Raw genomic sequence first — 18924 nt, forward strand, 5'->3', positions numbered from 1 at the left:
CCACATTAATAACACGATCCTTAATTGCTAAAAGAATTATACAGCCATTAGCTTTTCTTAGTCTCCCGTACAAAAGTAGATGTTAAAAATGATTGTTTTGGTGACCTAGATGTACTGAAATTCAACCTCATAAATTCCAGTCATTGTTTTGCTATTTGTTATGACATTTTAGGGCAAGACCCTTTTAAACCTTTTAGTATTTTACTTGCCCCATCATTTAAGTTGATGGTGTTTTAAAATTAGCCTTGAGATATTAAATGCAACTTATCTTTAAGGTATTGAGTAAAAAGGGCGCAGGAGGAGTACTTCTGTATTTTTATATTCTGCCATGGTGACAGAGGGGCTTTTCTTTGGAAAGAGGTGATATATCTGGAGTCATGAGAGATGTCTAGGCATGGCCCATTGATTTTTCTTTCCTTGGTTTTTTAGAGTGAAGACATAGTCCAGAGAGGGAAGTGTAAAGCTACAGGTATGGGCTAACTACTGAATGGGTGTGCTCCATGGCTATCTTTTTAACCTTCTTGCATGAGGCCTGCTATGCAGATATGAAAAAGTTGCTTTCAGAAAGGTGATGGCTTCTTTTGTACATTATGGGATAACATTTGCAAAATGTATGTCCCTAGGAAGCTAGAAATATTTTTTGCCCTCTATTCCAACTCTTTCTCCTTAGCTATTTTCCAAGGCAGGCTTATCTCCCACTAAAACTAGCTGCTTCCTAGTTCTTATAGCTGTTGGGGTGAGCGTGTGCATGCTGGAGAGAGCTGGGAGGAATACTCTACAACAGACTTGTCCAACCCGTGGCCTGTGGGCTGCATGTAGTCCAGGATGGGCTTTGGATATAGCCTAACACAAATTTATGAACTTTCTTAAAACATGAGATTTTTTTTTTTTCTTTTTTTTGAGCCGGAGTCTCGCTCTGTCACCCAGTCTGGAGAGCAGTGGTGCGATCTTGGCTCACTGCAACCCCTCCGCCTCCCAGGTTCAAGCAGTTCTCCTGGCTCAGCCTCCCGAGTAGCTGGGATTAACAGGCGTGTGCCACCACGCCTGGCTAATGTTTTGTATTGTTAGTAGAGAGGGGGTTTCATCGTGTTAGCCAGGATGGTCTCTATCTCCTGACCTCGTGATCCGCCTGCCTTGGCCTCCCGAAGTGCTGGGATTACAGGTGTGAGCCACCGTGCCCAGCCTGCAAAATTTTTTTTTTTTTAACTCATCGGCTATCATTAGTATATTTTATTTGTGGCCTAAGACAATTCCTCTTCCAGTGTGGCACAAGGAAGCCTAAAGATTGGACACCACTGGAACAGAGATGAGGACGGAACTTAGTAGATTCCATACAGATAATAATACCTTCCTGGAACCAGAATTTGTTCAACATACTGATTTTTTTGAGACAGAGTTTCACTCTTGTCACTCAGGCTGGAGTGCAATGGCACGATCTCAGCTCACTGCAGCCTCTGCCTCCTGGGTTCAGGCGATTCTCATGCCTCAGCCTCCTGAGTAGCTGGGATTACAGGTGCCTGCTACTGTGCCTGGCTAATTTTTGTATTTTTAGTAGAGACAGAGTTTCACCATGTTGGCCAGGCTGGTCTCGAACTCCTGACCTCAGGTGATCTGCCAGCCTCGGCCTCCCAAAGTACTGGGATTACAGGTATGAGCCACTGTGCCCGGCTAACATACTGATTCTTTTTTTTTTTTTTTTTTTTTTTTGGAGACAGAGTCTCACTCTGTCAGCAAGGCTGGAGTACAGTGGCACGATCTTGGCTCACTGCAAGCTCTGCCTCCCAGGTTCACGCCATTCTCCTGCCTCAGCCTCCTGAGTAGCTGGGACTACAGGTGCCTGCCACCATGGCTGGCTAATTTTTTTGTATTTTTTTAGTAGAGAAGGGGTTTCACCGTGTTAACCAGGATGGTCTCGATCTCCTGACCTCGTGATCTGCCCATCTTGGCCTCCTAAAGTGTTGGGATTCCAGGCGTGAGCCACCGTGCCTGGCCTAACATACTGATTTTTAAATCAGCACTGGAGCTTAAATAAAGTATAAACTTACAGTATATTGTTACCAACTAAGAAATGCACTTAAGTTCCAGAACTAGTGTGGGATCTGAAAGTACAACTTGATTGGAAGGGTGGTCACAATTTGACAGGACTGTTGGGTCAGGGTTAGGGACAGATACTCCAAGGAAGGCTCTGAGGCTATACTATTGCTGAGTACACAGCAATAGTACAGAGCTGAGTACAGAGTCTTTCTGTGATTAAGGATGGGAGAGGAAATGGAAAACTTTTTAGTTTTCAAAATGGTGATGTTTTTGTCATATCCTTTCAGTATACCATGTGATAATTTTACAGGCAAGGCAACTTGCATACAACAAATTATTAAACGTAGTGCTTTTTTGGTACAGTGATTTTAGATTTGAAATGGAAATCTTTTTTGTGTGTGTGTGACAGTCTCACGCTATCGCCCAAGATGGAGTGCAATAGCATGGTGTCGGCTGACTGCAACCTCCGCCTCCTGGGTTCAAGCGATTCTCCTGTCTCAGCCTCCCAAGAAGCTGGGACTACAGGCACCTGCCACCACATCCAGCTAATTTTTGTATTTTTAGTAGAGATGGGGTTTCACCATGTTGACCAAACTGGTCTAGAACTCCTGACCTTAGGTGATCCGCCCACCTCGGCCTTCCAAAGTGCTGGGATTACAGGCATGAGCCACCGCGCCCAGCCTGAAATGGAGATTTTTTATGTTTTATTTATTTTGTTTTGTAAGGCAGGGTCTCACTCTGTTGCCCATGCTGGAGTGTAGTGGTGCAATCAGGTCTCACTGCAGTGTTGACCTTCCTGGGCTCAGGCGATCCTCCCACTTCAGCCTCACAAGTAGCTGGGACTACAGGTGGGCACCATCATGCCTCACTATTTTTTTGTATTTTTTTGTAGAGATGGCGCCATGTTGCCCAGGCTAGTCTTGCCTGAGCTCAAATGATGCTCCTGCCTTGGCCTCCCAAAGTGCTGGGATTACAGGCGTTTCCCACTGTGCCCAGCCAGAAAAATTCTTTTTACAATATTTCTATTTCTTCTTTAACCCTCCTCCCCCACCATTCAGAAATTTTTACATTGTCTAGATTCTTATGGAAAACTTAGTTTTTTTTGTTTTGTTTTTTGTTTGTTTGTTTTGAGACAGGGTCTTATTCTGTTGCCCAGGCTAGAGTGCAGTGGCTCAATCTTGGTTCACTGCAGCCTTGACCTCCTGGGCCCAGTCACTCCTCCTGCCTCAGCCTCCTGAATAGCTGAGACTACAGTATGCACCACCACACTCAGCTAATGTTTTGTATTTTTTTGTAGAGATAGATCTCTCTTCGTTGGCCAGACTAGTCTCAAACTCCTGGGCTTGAGCAGTGTGCCCACCTTGGCCTCCCAAAGTGTTGGGAATATAGGTGTGAGCCTGTGTTCCTGCCCCGTGAATTATTCTTAACTGTCACATTTTGTAACAATAACAAAAATCTTCCACAAAGTGAAATGCCACAGAGATAATTACCAATTTGTGTCAGCATATTTTACCTATGCAAGGTACTTGGTTGGGAGCTCAGGAGACCCAGTAGTTATATTAGAAATACTCAATTTTAGAAATGAAATTTAGGTCCGAGAAGGTACTGTGCAAAAATTTAAGTTACTATAGTTGGTTAGTTGGTTATTTTCAAGTATCAATTGCTTACTTTTTTTCTCTCTTATATCATCTCACTGCCAGAAACTCGGGGGTAAAATATTCAGTCCACTTAGCAGCAGTCTGAGGTTATGACCATTCCCTAGATTTTTGCAATTTGAATTCCCTCATATAGATTGATGGTGATTTTTAATGACATTGATTCCCTTTTCAGTAGTAGCTTCTAATCTCCTCTGTGCTTATATAACTAGACTTTACTTTATTGCCCTTTCAAACATACTTAGATTATTGGGGTGGAAGTGTAAAATCTGTTCACCTGTTGTAGAACTCCCTGGTTACATCTATCAAGGTAGACATTTGCATATGCTACCTAGGCTTTTTTTGCTTAACTGTGCTTTTGTTTGCTTTTTCATCCTTTTGGCAAAACATACTGTGATTGCTAGCCTTTCTCTTTTCTAATCCAGTTTTACATCTTCCTGTTAAGTTTATACTATTCTTATATCCTAAATGCAAGGAATGCTGTTCTTTTGAGTGTTTTTCTTACCTATATTGATCACTTTTAATGATTTGGGTTCTTAATGTTACAGCAGGCTGATTGCTCCTACCTTCATTTAATCAGGCGTTGAATTGTTGCTCTTTTAAAAAGTAGAGAATATTCAAGGCAGAGAAAACTAGACAGACAGACAACCAGGGAGAGAACAGGAAACCATGAAAGTACATTCAGAGTGAAAGGAACAGGTGATAAAAAGAGGCTGAGGGAAAGTTAAGGCCTTCTTTTGCAGCAGACCCTTGGTTATAACCCCTCCTGTCACCTCTGTATTTCTAATGCTTCCTTTGTGGGAAAAGCCTGGAATGTCTATCTGATTTTTTTTTTTGAGACAGAGTCTCACTCCGTTGCCCAGGCTGGAGTGCAGTGGCGCAATCTCAGCTCACTGCAACCTCCGCCTCCCGGGTTCAAGTGATTCTCTTGCCTCAGCCTCCCGAGTAGCTGGGATTACAGGCATGTGCCACCACACCCAGCTAATTTTTCCTATTTTTAGTAGAGACGGGGTTTCACCGTGTTAGCCAGGATGGTCTCAATCTCCTGACCTCGTGATCCACCTGCATTGGCCTCCCAAAGTGCTGGGATTACAGGCTTGAGCCACCGTGCCCGGACTAATTAAGACATTACACACACACACACACACACACACACACACACACACGGGCAGTTTTTTGTGAATAACTTTCTTTTGATTCTACTTTTAAATTTCCCTTAATGTTTGCATTTTTGTATTCCCATAATTGTTTTTATCACTTCATAACCTCTTTCTAAAATTGACTTGTGATTAATTTCTGTGCTCTCTTTTCCCAAAGTATATTGAATTTAATTATACTGAGATAACTCTTGTGACCTGCCAAAAAAGAAGTGCCCTCTTTCATGTAATAACATTTCCATCGGCCGGGCGCGGTGGCTCACGCTTGTAATCCCAGCACTTTGGGAGGCCGAGGCGGGTGGATCACGAGGTCAGGAGATTGAGACCACGGTGAAACCCCGTCTCTACTTAAAAAAAAAAAAAAAAAAAAAAATTTCCATCTCGTAGGTTTTTAAAGCGGTGTTGCTTTATAAATCATAAAATGGACTTTAATAGCAGTATAAGCACAGAGAATTTATGGGCCCTACTTTCTATTTTCACTGCTTTATAAATTGGGCCTCTGGAGACTTTTGAACAAAAGTTCTATGACTGGGAAAAAATGATTTTAAGACATTACTCTAAATCATGTTTCCCAGCCCTTGGCTTGGTGGAAACTATTTTAAGGAGAGCACATCCTTTCATACATTGGGCAGTACCTGGCAACTCAGTAATGTCTCCATTTAAGTAGTCTTTTGTTATAGATGTGATTCTGATTTGAACTAGAGATACAATTAGATTTCATATGTTTTTAGTAAATATTAAAAACACAATAACCTTGAAATTTAGATAAGTTCCTTGAAATTTATTGAATCCTTTTTAAAGGAATTTTTTTTTTTTTGGGGGGGGAGATGGAGTCTTAACTCTGTTGCCCAGGCTAGAGTGCAGTGGCGTGATCTCAGCTCACCACAGCCTCCGCCTCTTGGGTTCAAGCTGTTCTCCTGCCTTAGCCTCCTGAGTAGCTGGGGTTACAGGCATGTGCCACCTCGCCCAGCTAATTTTTTTTTTTTTTTTGGTGTTTTTTTAATTAGAGATGGGGTTTCACTATCTTGGCCAGGCTGGCCTTGAACTTCTGACCTCAGGTGATCCGCCCACCTTGGCCTCCCAAAGTGTTGGGATTGATTACAGGCGCGAGCCACCGTGAGCTGATATTGCTCAGCCTTTTTAAAGCCTGGAATGTCTTTTTAGAGGAATTCTTGCACTAAAAGATCTAATTTGGTTGTCGACTCAAAGTTATTCTTTGGTCTAGGCAGCTTTCTATAGGAAGAGGCATGCCATCAGTTCCAATGTACGTAGGAGAAACTAGGACAAACATAGCCAGTAATCTAACCAGCCCCAGCTAGGGTTACCATCTTCTGCCTGACAGGCATGGGCTGGGTAAACTGTGTACTGTGTGTCAGTTGCACCGTCTCCTCTCACTTGCAGCTTGTTTTTGCTGCTTTAATAGGGTGGAAGAGAGCTCCTGCCACTTCTGCCTCTGTAGTAGTAAATCAGATGAGCGAGTCTCTGGCACAAATAGAAAAAGCAGTAAGCTGCTGTTACAGGTCTAGATTTTGGATGATGACGTCTGGACATGGACAGAAGAGACCGTTTTCACCTTCCTGGGTCAGATGCAGACAGATGTTAGCCATTGTTACACAGATTAGAACTTTTAGGCCTGTGCCATTGTGTATTGCCTTTTTTTTTTTTTTTTTTTTTTAACGTTAACTCTGTGTGTTTAGGAGTTCATTCGTTTTACTTCTTTGCAGGCTGAACATAACTTCTTTTTTTCAAAGTTCCCTGTGTTGTGAACTGAGCTTGGGTGAAGTGAAATCTTTGAGGTAAGGCAACTCTAATGATAAAAATGGAAAGAAAGCCTGTGAAATTTGGGAGCCTTCAGAGATAACATTTTAGAGTCACTGCCTAAATATTGAAATGCCACCATTTGTTGTTTGGGGGGATGTGGAGCTAAATTGAGAACGCGAGCACACATCTGCCTTGACTGCTAAGTATATCCATCTCTACTGCTCACCCGTAATAGAATTTTTATGTGTGCACTCACTAGTCTTGGTTTTAGCAACAGTTTAAAGGAGGAAAAAAGAGAATGAAGAGACTTCATTTCTTGGTTTCTCCCTTACATGTTTGAATGTTGTCTCTGGTAGGCCCTAGTTCTTTTATTATCACTATGGTGGCTTTTGTTTTGTTCTTTGTTTCTTTAGAAAGGACAACAGAGAACTGAAAATACATTATTTCCTAGTATGCTAGTAAGAAGCAGAGTATTACTATTCGATTTTTATTTTCTGGCAAATTAAGCTTCAGAGTTAGTAAAGAAAATTTCCCTGTGCCATCTAATGAGTGTTACTGAACAAAGGGTTTTTGAAGTCTTTCACCCAGATGAGGAACCATTAGATAGCACACCTTGCTCTAATCATTAGATAGCACATCATCAAGAAAGCAAGGTCAGTTGAGAAATTGATGCTCTTTTGAAAATATCAAGAAAAAAAAAAAAGCAAGGCTGATCCACTGTAGGCAGTTGTATGTGAGTGGTAAGTTTCTGGTGGCCAGTTTATTCAACCAGTTTGCCTCTGGCCTGCTTCTGATGGTCTTATCATTCCTCTTTATGTGACTGTTCTGAGGTTAGTTTGGACCTAAGCACTGTGCTCGTTGCTGTCTTTGGCACGTGGAAACGTAAGTTTAAAAGCAAGGCTAACAACCCAGTTCTTCGGGGAGCCTTTTCTTGCTTCAGGTAGTTTCAGGCTTTGGGGGACCTTAAAAACTGGTTTGCAGAGAGGAGTTTGGAGGATGTGAAACAAGTTTGTATTTCTTCTGCTCTGTTAGCCACTGCTATCTTCATGGATCTGACACTCTATTTATCTGACAGTGCACTTAGTACTGCTTCGCCAGGGAAAATCGCACAAAACAAGCCTGGCGCATCAGCACTTTCATTGTGTGCTGGGCTGAGCCTCCCTTCACATGGTCACATCCCCATTTTAATCCAATACTCCCTTTCCCTACCCCTTCCCCAGTCCTGCCTCTTTCTGTGGCACTTATTGCTGGTTTCCCTGAGCTCCTGTTTCCACTTTGTGTTTTTTGTGGGGCCCAGGAAGCTAAAGCTGTGTGTATTTGTGGATCAGACAAGTGCAGCAAGTTAATATCATTGGCTTCTGAAGGGGAGAGTGAGGTGATGGCTGCGTTTAAGTTGGATTTCCTTCCAGAAATGATGGTGGATCATTGCTCTTTGAATTCCAGTCCCGTGTAAGTATTTTTGTTGTCTAATTTTTATCATAAGCAGAGGAACTGGGCTGTTTTCTTTATTTAATGAAATTGGTTCTTTTTTTTTAAGAAGGGGAAGAAAAAAATGGGAAAAGAAGCCAAAACAATCTGAATTCTCTCATGCTATTATTTTCAATTGTAGTCTATCTCATTACTGCTTATTTCCTCAAGCTTTAAGTTATTTACATAAAGGTGCATTTGATATATAACCAACAGCATCAGCTCAAGTGTGCCAGCTCCAATTTCTTTAAGCTGTAGTGTTTTCCTATATGATAGATTCCAAGGTATTTTTTTTTTTAAACTATAGCATTGTTGCTTTGGGTTGGACATGCAATTTCAAATAATCTTTTGGGAAGGAACTATTTTATTAAGTTACTAGATTCTTAGTCTCATATCACAGAGGAGACTGGTAGCTACAGTCAGTGTGTTTATCGTCTACAACATTCTGTATTAACATACAAAGTACAATCCTGGACCTTGATTCCCCCCACCCCCGCCGAGTCTAATTGAAAATACAGCTCAGCACATGATTTTAGGAACATCAAATTGTCCTTTACCCTCCAAAAAAAGCAAAATTGGATCAATCTTGATCGGCAATTTGCCCAAATAAATTGTGAGAGTGAGAAACCTTGTTAGCTTGCAGTACTGTCCAAGAACTGCTATTGTACACAGCCAAAATGCTAACCTAGCCCTGAGTTGTGGCTGCGAGGAACCTGAATTCTGGACTTTGTAGAGAAGGACACATTTCCAACCCCTGATTTCAGTCACTGTAACCAGGCTTCAGAGTATTTTGGAGCCTCCAGCAAATGAGCTTTAGGTTATTCAAAGCCAAGAATATTAAATGGTAGAAAATTCTCTAGATAACAGGTGTTAATGCAAGTCTTTGAGGTTAGGCCTCCCTGTGCAAATCAGTCTACCCTGGGATTAGATGTAACAGGTGTGGATAATAGTAGATACCAAACAGTTCTTTGTGGAATAGTTGGGGGGCAGGGCTCAAAGTTAGCTGTTTCTCTCTCTGTTTTTGAAACAGGGTCTTGCTTTGTTGCCCAGGCAACCTCCTGGGCTCAAGCAGTCCTCTCGCCTCAGCTTCCCAAGTAGCTGGGACCACAGGCATGCACCACCACCTGGCTAATTTTTTAAATTTTTGTAGATATGAGGTCTCCCTGTGTTGCCCAGGCTGGTCTTGGAACTCCTGGGCTCAAGCTATCCTGCCGCCTCGGCACCTGGCCTGTCTTACTCTTTTGAAATGGATCTTATGCCTCCTCTGTAGTCTCCAAAATTACAGTAATTGTCTTTTTATGAGAGTTCTTTACTACTAAAATTTTATTTTAGCAGTAACAGGTGAAATTACAGTGAATATCATCATGTTTAATACATAATAAGGGTATTTCCATGTCCCAGGATTTATGATCCTTAAAAACAAGACTGTTGCTCAAATTATCTTTCATTGTAACACTTCCTGTGCTTTGCCACTGCCTGGTGTTCAACCCAGCATTGATAACAGCATTCTTCTCAGCCTGCTTTCTAATCTTTTAAGAGATTGGACTCATTCAGTATCTCGTTAAATCTGGACCATGGACCACTGCATGAAAGTCACCTGGAACTTAAAAATTCAGATGTTTTTATTCTAGAATAAGACCCCCAAGACTCTAGTTTAACAAGTGTCCAGCATGTTTTTTGTGCAGACTGAAGTTCAAGAGCTAGTGGACACAGGTCATTCTCAGAGTCAGTCGGGGAATGGATTGTCAACATTTTTTCGAAGTGCGTTTGCATCTTTTTAGTCACCCATCTTCACCAAAGCTTTGCAAGGGTGCCTGGGCATAGGCTGTTGCCCCGATTTTAAACATGAGAAACCCAGGTGAGAGAGAGATTGAGGACAAATAGTAATCAGTGTTGGGCCTGAAATACAAGTTTAAAGGTAAAGGTCTTTGTATTTTTGCGCACTAGACCAGGCTGCCTCTAGTGTCAGTGAACAGTTAGCCAATGTTCTTGATTCTTCATTGATCACTCTTAAGCTTCCACTGGTGCTTCTTACTTTGCTTGCACCCTGAGATATGGATATTTTCATGAGTTGTGTCCCAGACTTTTTTCTTTTCACTCTCCCATTGCTTAAGGGGACACTGATGTGCTTCTCTGCTTCTCAGATCTCTGTTCCCCCAAATGTCTTCTGAGGTCTATGACTTTATTCTAAATACTGCTCACTGATTACTTTCATCTAGAGACTTCCCCACAAAAAGTACTTCCCATATTGTCTTCATTAGAACCCAAGAGTTGTTAGTTTCTTTCTCTTCCTCTCCTCCTTGGAGTTCAAGTGAACTCCAGACCCTAGTGTATCCTGGCCCAAAATTCCTCAGTATTGGCTGAGACTGGGCGCTAATCTTAGGTACTAGTTTATGCAAGAACCTTCTGATCTGCATGTTCCCTGCCTTATTTCATCCTCTAGATTATTTTTAGGTATCTTTTAAAAGGACAGATCTGATCATTCACTCAATCTAAAATCTTGGAATAAACTCCAAGCCTGTCTGTAACATGGAAAGCCCTTCGCTGGGTCTCTCTGACCTACCTCTTTATTCTTAGTCAGCTTTCTAGTATGATCTCTTCTCTGTTTCTGTACTCTGCCCATAACTTTCTCAAGTCCTTTTTCTCCCTTCTAATGTTATCCCACTCTTCCCATCTCTCCTCAGTCCCTACCATTTCTTCATCACCCTTAGGCCTCTTTCCTCCATGCCATGTAGCACTTTTTCTAGTTGCCTACTCTATGCAGCTGAAATCTCTGCACGCACACCTCCCCCTGCTCCAAATAAAGTGAAATCACATTAGCCATTCTTTCATAGAACTTTTAAACATTCCTTTATAGGATTTGTAGAGGATTATAGTTGTGCCCTTCTACTTTTTCAGTGACATTGCCTCAAGGGCACATATTGCTCAGTCTTACAGAGCCCTGTAGTGTAGTATCTGGCACCATAGCAAAAGCTTGGGAATTACAGTTGAATGAATGATACTAAAGATGATTGCAGCTCCATACCTCAGGGAAGAAGGCTGAAAACCTTTAAAAGCATATTGTTAGCTATTCTATTGTTGGATGGTGACTTTAAATTATTATTGTCTTTATTGTCCTTAGAGATAGCTTTTTCTAGTACCTAACACCCCGCGTGATAGGAAGATTGACCTTTATCCAAATGAAAATTAACTTTCTCACAGCATAAATGTATTATTCTGTCTTGTTCTCACTAGGGAGCAGCTGGTAAGTAACTCAGGCCAGTGTTTCTGGGCCCTTTTTATTCTCATGCACTTCTGTTCCAGTTTTTCCACAGCACTGTATGTGAGCCAGAGGGACCTTGTATAAGGGTGGGTGGTGGCTGAAGTTTGGAATGCAACAAGTATTTTTGCCTGCTGGGGAGGTGGAGGGATTGGTAAGTATCTGAATTTTTTCTATTTGTGTATAATTAAAGGGAAGTCAACAGGTAATGAGAAAGGGGGAGTGAAAAAATTAATAATGAAAGGTTTCAGGAATTATTTTTAAACAGATCCCGTTTGAAGGTCTTGTTTGGCTGCAAGGAACAGATGTCCACTCAAGCTAGCATATATGAAAGGGCTTTCTTAAAAGGACACAGGTGGACTGAACTGTAATCTAATCAGGAGCTCTGCAGCTAGAAGACCTAGAAACTGTATCTTTCTGACCCCAGGATATACAACTGCTCACTCTACATGTACCTCCTTTCTACTCTTAACTACCTTATAACTTTGGTTGCAACATGACCTTTCTTCGGATCCCTTCTCCCTCCCCTTCACATTGAGACGTAATTCACGTACTATAAAGTTTACCCTTTAAAGTGAGCAGTTCAGTGATTTTTAGTATATTCCAGAGTTGTGTAACCATTTCCACTATTTAATTGCAGAACATTTCATCACCCTTAAACCCTGTACCCATTAGCAACCATTCCCCTCTTCCTCCCCATGTCCCCCTTCCCCCATCCCCATTCCTAAGCAACCACCAACCTACTTTCTGTCTGTAGATTTGCCTGTTCTGGGCATTTTCATATAAATGGTAACACATACTATGTGGCCTTTTGTGACTGGTTTCTTGGCATAATGTTTTCAAGGTCTTTCTTGTAGCATGACCCATTATCTTTTGACCACAGCACTTTGAGCTTCTCCATTTAACCCATGCTATCTCTAGTTGCAACTTTTCCACTTCTGACTTCACTACTAACTGCCTGTTTCTGTTAACCAGTTCCAGATTCTGTAAAGCAGTGCTGTCAAATAGAACATTCTCTGATGATGAAAATATTCTGTATCGCAGCTGGGAGCAGTGGCTCGTGCCTATAATCCCAGCATTTGGCAGGCTGAGATGGGAGGATCCCTTGAGGCCAGGAGTTCGAGACCAACCTGGGCTTCATGGCAAGACCCGTGTCTTTACAAAAACAACAACAACAACTATAAAACGTTCTGTCTCTGTCTCATACAGTAGTCACTAGCCACATGTGGCAAGTGCAACTGAAGAACTTAGTTTCTTAAATTAAGTTTAAATAGCCACTTGTGGCTAGTGGCTTTCATATTGCTCAGTGCAGCTATAAAGGAGCTTGATTGACCAGGCCTGTTTTTGTTTTAAGCATAGGTCAAGGGTCTTAAGCTTCTGGCCAGCCAGTGGATCAGCTTGCCATTGGGTTAAGACCCACCCCATGGTTTCGTCATTTGGGGCCAGAGGATGGGAAAAAATTGAAACAGAAATTTGTGCTGCCCCTGAGATAGGCCTGGGGTGGGGAAATTTTGAGAGGGGAAAAGAGAAAGAGAAGAGAGTGTTCAAGAATTTTGAACAAATACATGCTTTGAAAATACAACTCTTTGTTGTTCCCTCATGTGTCTCTTCCCTGTTGTATCCCTATTGTATTTTCTCATAGTATGTTTGCAGAAATCAAGGTAGACGAAGTAGCCTCTTGTCTGAATTTTCATAGTTGCTCCTTCTTAATAATGGCAGCAGAAGCAACAATGAGAGCAACTACCTCCTCAGGTATTACTATTACTGCTTCTGCTGCCAGTAGTAGAAACATAAAAAGAGAGGCGGTAGGTTTCATCCCTTTCCCCTGAAACACTTGCCACTTTCTCAACTTCCTCCTCTTCACATTCTTGCAGGCCCTGATGTGCCTTTCCTCTACCCTGTTCCCAGGTCAGGGCTGGCAGTACTGCTCAGGAAATAGGAATTTCCATAGACTTGCCTCTTAGGAATGACAGGGACACTATAGATACTTCTCTAGGGAACTGCTGAATTCACTGGTTCTTGAATGGAGATGATAAATATACATAACTCTCCATTGAATGGGGAAGTAAGGTACAAATTTGAGAATGTATTTAATGATACATAGAGTAAATGGATGATGTGGTGGCTGATGTGTACCCAGACGACTTTTTTAATACACTGGTTACTTTTAATCTTAATGACAACATGCATATTGGAAGTATATGTGGAAGAGGGAGAATGTTGTTGTTTCTCTCCAGACACAGTATCAGAGAAAGTTTGTGACTGCTTATTACATACGCACGAGTATACATGTGGGTTGTTGCTGTAGCTGGGTAGTGCTTCCCAAGCTGTGGTAAAGGACCATATCTCTCCCCACCCCCACTCCCTTGTAAAATACAGTGAAAATGATGCAGGGGAAAAATAAGGTATGAGCTTGTATTTTACATTTATTATTATTAGACTGAACAAATGCAAAATGGCTCAGTCTGATTTCTGTAAAAATTTCTAAAGAGTTAAGTTTGAAGATTGCCCCGGTCCTTAGGCCACACCTTGTGTGTGTGCGCGCGCTTTTTTTTTTTTTTTTTTTTTTTTTTTGAGATGGAGTCTTGCTCTGTCTCCCAGGCTGGAGTGCAGTGGCATGATCTCGGCTCACTGTAGCCTCCGCCTCCCAGATTCAAGTGATTCTGCTGCCTCAGCCTCCCAAGTAGCTGGGACTACAGGTGCGTGCCACTACACCCAGCTAATTTTTTTTTTTTTTTTAAGTAGAGACGGGGTTTCACCATGTTTTTCAGGCTGGTCTCAAACTCCTGACCTCAGGTGAGTCACTGTGCCCAGCCTCTTGGGCCGCAGTTTGAACAATGCTACTCTACGGGAGTCTTCTGGCTATTGAATTGGTATGTAAACAGGGAAGGGAAGGGAAGGTTCATGGTGTACGTAGACCGGGAAAAATAGAGAAGGATTTGGAGAGCTAACGAAGAGCAAAGGATGACATTTCTCTAGAATCTTGAGTCCCTGCTAAACTTTTGGGTAAACTGTAATCTGCATATATTGACTTGTGTTTATGCTTTAGCACTAAACAGGATGCAAAAGTTTAGAATTGGCACACAAACAACAGAGGGAAGGGGCAATCTGGGAGCAGTTGCCTCCAGTGTAATACAGATTGATCAAACTGCTTTTCAGAAATAGCTGTCAGCTTCCTTATCAAAACGTATTCTGGGCACCATTGGGGTTCTTTGTTAACCCTCTCTAGAATAGAAATAGAATGAAAGATTAGCAACATTTTAGTAAAATGCTATTACAACTGTTAATTAAAGTTGTCGGGACAGGTTGTAGGGAGGCACTGTTTCACTAGTGATAGGGCTGCCTTTTTTTTTTTTTTTTTTTTTTTTTTTTTTTTTTTTTGAGACAAGGTCTCACTCTGCCACTCAGGCTGGAGTGCAGTGGCCCCATCTCAGCTCACTGCAACCTCCACCTCCCAGGTTCAAGTGATTCTCGTGCCTTAGCCTCCCAAGTAGCTGGGATTACAGGCACACGTCACCACACCCAGCTAATTGCTTTGTATTTTTTGGTAGAGATGAGTTTTACCATGTGGGCCAGGGTGGTCTCGAACTCCTGACCTCAAGTGATCTGCCTGCCTCAGCCTCCCACAGTTGCTAGGATTACAGGCATGAGCCACCATGCCTGGCCATAGGGCTTTTTTTCATCATGGTAGCTGGTTTCTGTTGGAACATTAGGATTAAGTGTTTAAAAGCAGTCACATTATGTTTTTGCCATGACCTGCCACACGTTTTAAATTAACAGATTACAGGAAAACCAGTAAAATGATGCCATCTAAAACACTCAAAATAGGCCAGGCGTGGTAGTTCATGCCTATAATCCCAGCACTTTGGGAGGCTGAGGTGGGAGAATCGTTTGAGCCCAGGAGTTTCAGACCAGCCCTTGCAACATAGACCCTCTCTCTACAAAAAAATGTTAAAAACTAGCCAGGTGTGGTGGTGCACACCCGTAGTTCCATCTACTGGGATTGCTGAGGTAGGAGAATTGCTTGAGCCTGGGAGGTCGAGGCTGCAATTAGCTGTGATCATGCCACTACATTCCAGCTTGGGCAACAGAGCGAGACCTTGTCTTTAAAAGAAAAAGGCATATTAATCCTGTGGCAATCAAATAATCATAGGAGATAATAGCTGCTCTTAAATTTGGGTGCTGTTTTTGTGCGCAGCACTCATTTTATCAGAGCTAATTGGTTAAATGGGAACTGTGGAAACTTAAAAAATTTCTCCTTTCACACATTTGAGTGCTTACTTTGAACCGGTTACTATACCCGGTGTGTTTACAAGAATGAACAGGAAATAAAATGGTTTCTGCCTGCAAGGAGCTGTCGGTATAATTGGGAAGAGGTGGATACAGCCCGATCATGTTCAGAGGTGTTAAGCATAATTTTAATGCTAAAATTTCCACAACGAAGGTGGAAATTTAGTACTGTTGGAGTCCTAGGATTGTAGCTGATGAGTTAACCTAGAAGAATATGGGGAGCCTTCACAGATGTAGGGTCAGGAATTGGTCTCTATGCCATTTGTCTTACAGCTTTTGAATGTAGATAGTGCTAGAGTCATCAAAGGTGATGTGAGAATAACCCCTGTAAGTGTTGAATATAAAAGATTCAAGGTCGGGCCTGGGGGCTCAGGCCTGTAATCCCAGCACTTGGGAGGCCAAGGCAGGTGGATCACTTGAGCTCAGAAGTTCAAGACCAGCCTGGCCAACATGGCTAAACCCCAGCTCTACTAAAAATACAAAAATTAGCCAGGCATGGTGGCGCATACCTGTAATCCCAGCTACTCAGGAGGCTGAGGCATGAGAATCACTTGAACCCAGGAGGTGGAGGTTGCAGTGAGCTGAGATTACGCCACTGCACTCCAGCCTGGGCAACAGAGAGAATCTGGCTCAAATAAAAAAGAAATAGGCTGGGCACGGTAGCTCATGCCTGTAATCCCAGCACTTTAGAAGGCCGAGGCAGGCAGATCACCTGAGGTCAGAGGAGTTTGTGACCAGCCTGGCCAACATGGCAAAACCCCATCTCTACTAAAAATACAAAAATTACCTGGGCATGGTGACACGTGCCTGTAATCCTAGCTACTTGGGAGGCTGAGGCAGGAAAATCACTTGAACCCAGGAGGCAGAGGTTGCAGTGAGCCGAGATGGCACCATTGCACTCCAGCCCAGGCGACAGAGTGAGACTCCATTTCAAAAAAAAAAAAAAAAAAAAAAGAAATACATAGTAATTAAAAGAAGTTGAGCTACTTGTCATAGATTCAGCATTCTTAAGGATCTTCAGACACTATTCAGAAGATAGCAATGGTGGAAAAATGATTTTTTGTTGTGGTTTAAAGACAACTAGCACGTTGGCTGGGTGCAGTGGTTGACGCCTGTAATCCAGCACTTTGGGAGACTGAGGTGGGCGGATCACCTGAGGTCAGGAGTTTGAGACCAGCCTGACCAACATGGTGAAAGCCCATCTCTACTAAAAATACAAAAATTAACCACGCATGGTGGTGCATGCCTTTAATCCTAGCTACTTGGGAGGCTGAGGCCGGAGAATTGCTTGAACCTGGGAGGAGGAGGTTGCAGTGAGCTGAGATCATGCCATTGCACTCCAGCCTGGGCAATAAGAGCAAAAGTCAGCCTCAAAAAAAAACAAAACAAAACAAAAAAAACCAGCATGTTATTTGGGATTGGATATTAGAACCTGGCAATTTTTGTATATGATTTTTAGATTACTAATAGAAAAATACTAATAGAAAAGCTAATAGTGCTATATATTGGGAATTTAAGTTATTAATGGTTTAGATAAATGTTCAGAGTTAAATTTAGAAACAAATAGGACGAAGGACTTTGAAATAGCTGGTATGAGGCCAGGCGCGGTGGCTCACACCTGTAATCCCAACACTTGAGGTGGAGATTGCCATGAGCTGAGATCGGGCCATTACACTCCAGCCTGGGCAACAAGAGTGAAATTCCCTCTCAAAAAAAAAAAAAAAAACCAAGATGGTATGTTCTGAGTGGAAACATCTATAGTATAAGAATTCACCTAGGTTGTTTACAGTGGCAAAGTAGGAATGAAGGTATTAAAATAGCTGATTATCCTTCCGGTTCTAAAGGTAATAAAACTGAAATAGGAGAATTACAAGTACAATGTGATAGGACTAGAGAAATTTGGGATCATTAAAATGGTTGCACTCAGTAAGGGAATCTTAACTGGTCTTAGAGTAATAGCAGTAAATTGGATAACTCAGAAACAGAAAATCTAGAATTATGGTAACATTGTTTATGTTCATTGCACAATCATCTGGAAATTTAAGAGGCAGAGCTCTGTTTTGGTCTGGAGACCTACTCAAGAGCATTACGATTATACATGAGTCAGCTACATTCAAAGGCCAGCATTCTAGTCCTTAGTTTAAGCCTTGGAAGTCAAGTGCTTCTGTTCTAACTTCTACTGAAAGGAAACTTCGCCTGTCATTGTATACACTGAAGTGTTCTGAATCTTATTTGTAATCAATAGTCCCTTGTTATTTTGTGGGCCTTTTTTTAGTGTTTGTTTTGTTAACTATGCTTAAAAGTTACTAAAACTTGATCTTGTTTTGGGAGTTTTACCCTTTAAGTTCCTCCTCTAGCATGGTAATTCTCATGCTAGATTAAGAAATGTACACTGTCAGTTCCCTCGTAACAGCTGGGATGTCCCAATCAGAATGGTGACTTTAGTTTGGCATCTGATGGAATGGGTGGTCATGGTGAGGGAGAACCAAGGAACTCTGGTAAACTGAATGGAAGTAGTGAAAGAAGTGGATTTTTTTCCCCTACATTCTCAGAACTAGTTAAGATCATTAAAGAAAAGAAAATTTCCTCTGGAAAGCAACATTATTACATAATAGAAGTTTCATTTTATCTCACACAGCTCAAAGAAAATGAACGGCACCCTGGACCACCCAGACCAACCAGATCTTGATGCTATCAAGATGTTTGTGGGCCAGGTTCCGAGGACCTGGTCGGAGAAGGATTTGCGGGAGCTCTTCGAACAGTATGGTGCTGTATATGAAATCAACGTCCTAAGGGATAGGAGCCAAAACCCTCCTCAGAGCAAAGGTCAGGGCTTTGGGTTTTGGTTTATCTTATTTTTTCCACTGACTCTCAGAGCAGGTGAGGGCTTTGGGTTTTTAACAGGATACAAAAAATTGGATTTTTATATGTAACTTCTTTCATGTGCATTCTCTCTGTCATTGCCAGAATACTCCTGTCTGTCTGTCTATCTATTGGAAAAAATCTGTCCTTTTATACTAGTAATATCTTGTAATCCAAACATATTTAATGGCTTTAAAAAGTTAAGGTGTAGCCGGGCGCGGTGGCTCACGCTTATAATCCCAGCACTTTGGGAGGCTGAGGTGGGCGGATCACGAGGTCAGGAGATCGAGACCACGGTGAAACCCCGTCTCTACTAAAAATACAAAAAAATTAGCCGAGGTCAGGAGATCGAGACCACGGTGAAACCCCGTCTCTACTAAAAATACAAAAAAATTAGCCGGGCGTGGTGGCGGGCGCCTGTAGTCCCAGCTACTCGGAG

General features: G+C 42.1%; 1 protein-coding gene across 37 annotated transcripts in view; it reads left to right on the forward strand.

Annotated features, from left to right (window-relative positions):
- The window catches only part of CELF1 (CUGBP Elav-like family member 1), a 91829-nt gene that overhangs the window by 48998 nt on the left and 23907 nt on the right, over window positions 1–18924 (forward strand). For 16 of the 37 annotated variants that reach the window (XM_058447033.1, XM_058447034.1, XM_058447035.1 and 13 more), the window contains exons 2-4: window positions 6571–6642; window positions 7905–8056; window positions 18262–18449. In XM_058447033.1, the coding sequence (XP_058303016.1) occupies window positions 7986–8056; window positions 18262–18449 (259 nt within the window). In that variant the 5' untranslated portion in view covers window positions 6571–6642; window positions 7905–7985. Of the gene's footprint in view, window positions 1–6566; window positions 6643–7899; window positions 8057–18261; window positions 18450–18924 lie in introns of those variants that run through there. The other 21 variants (XM_058447025.1, XM_058447026.1, XM_058447027.1 and 18 more) reach the window with 4 other exon arrangements.

This window comes from Hylobates moloch, unplaced genomic scaffold (assembly GCF_009828535.3).
Source record: "Hylobates moloch isolate HMO894 unplaced genomic scaffold, HMol_V3 SCAFFOLD_11, whole genome shotgun sequence".
In the NCBI taxonomy this organism is placed as follows: Eukaryota; Metazoa; Chordata; class Mammalia; order Primates; family Hylobatidae; genus Hylobates; species Hylobates moloch.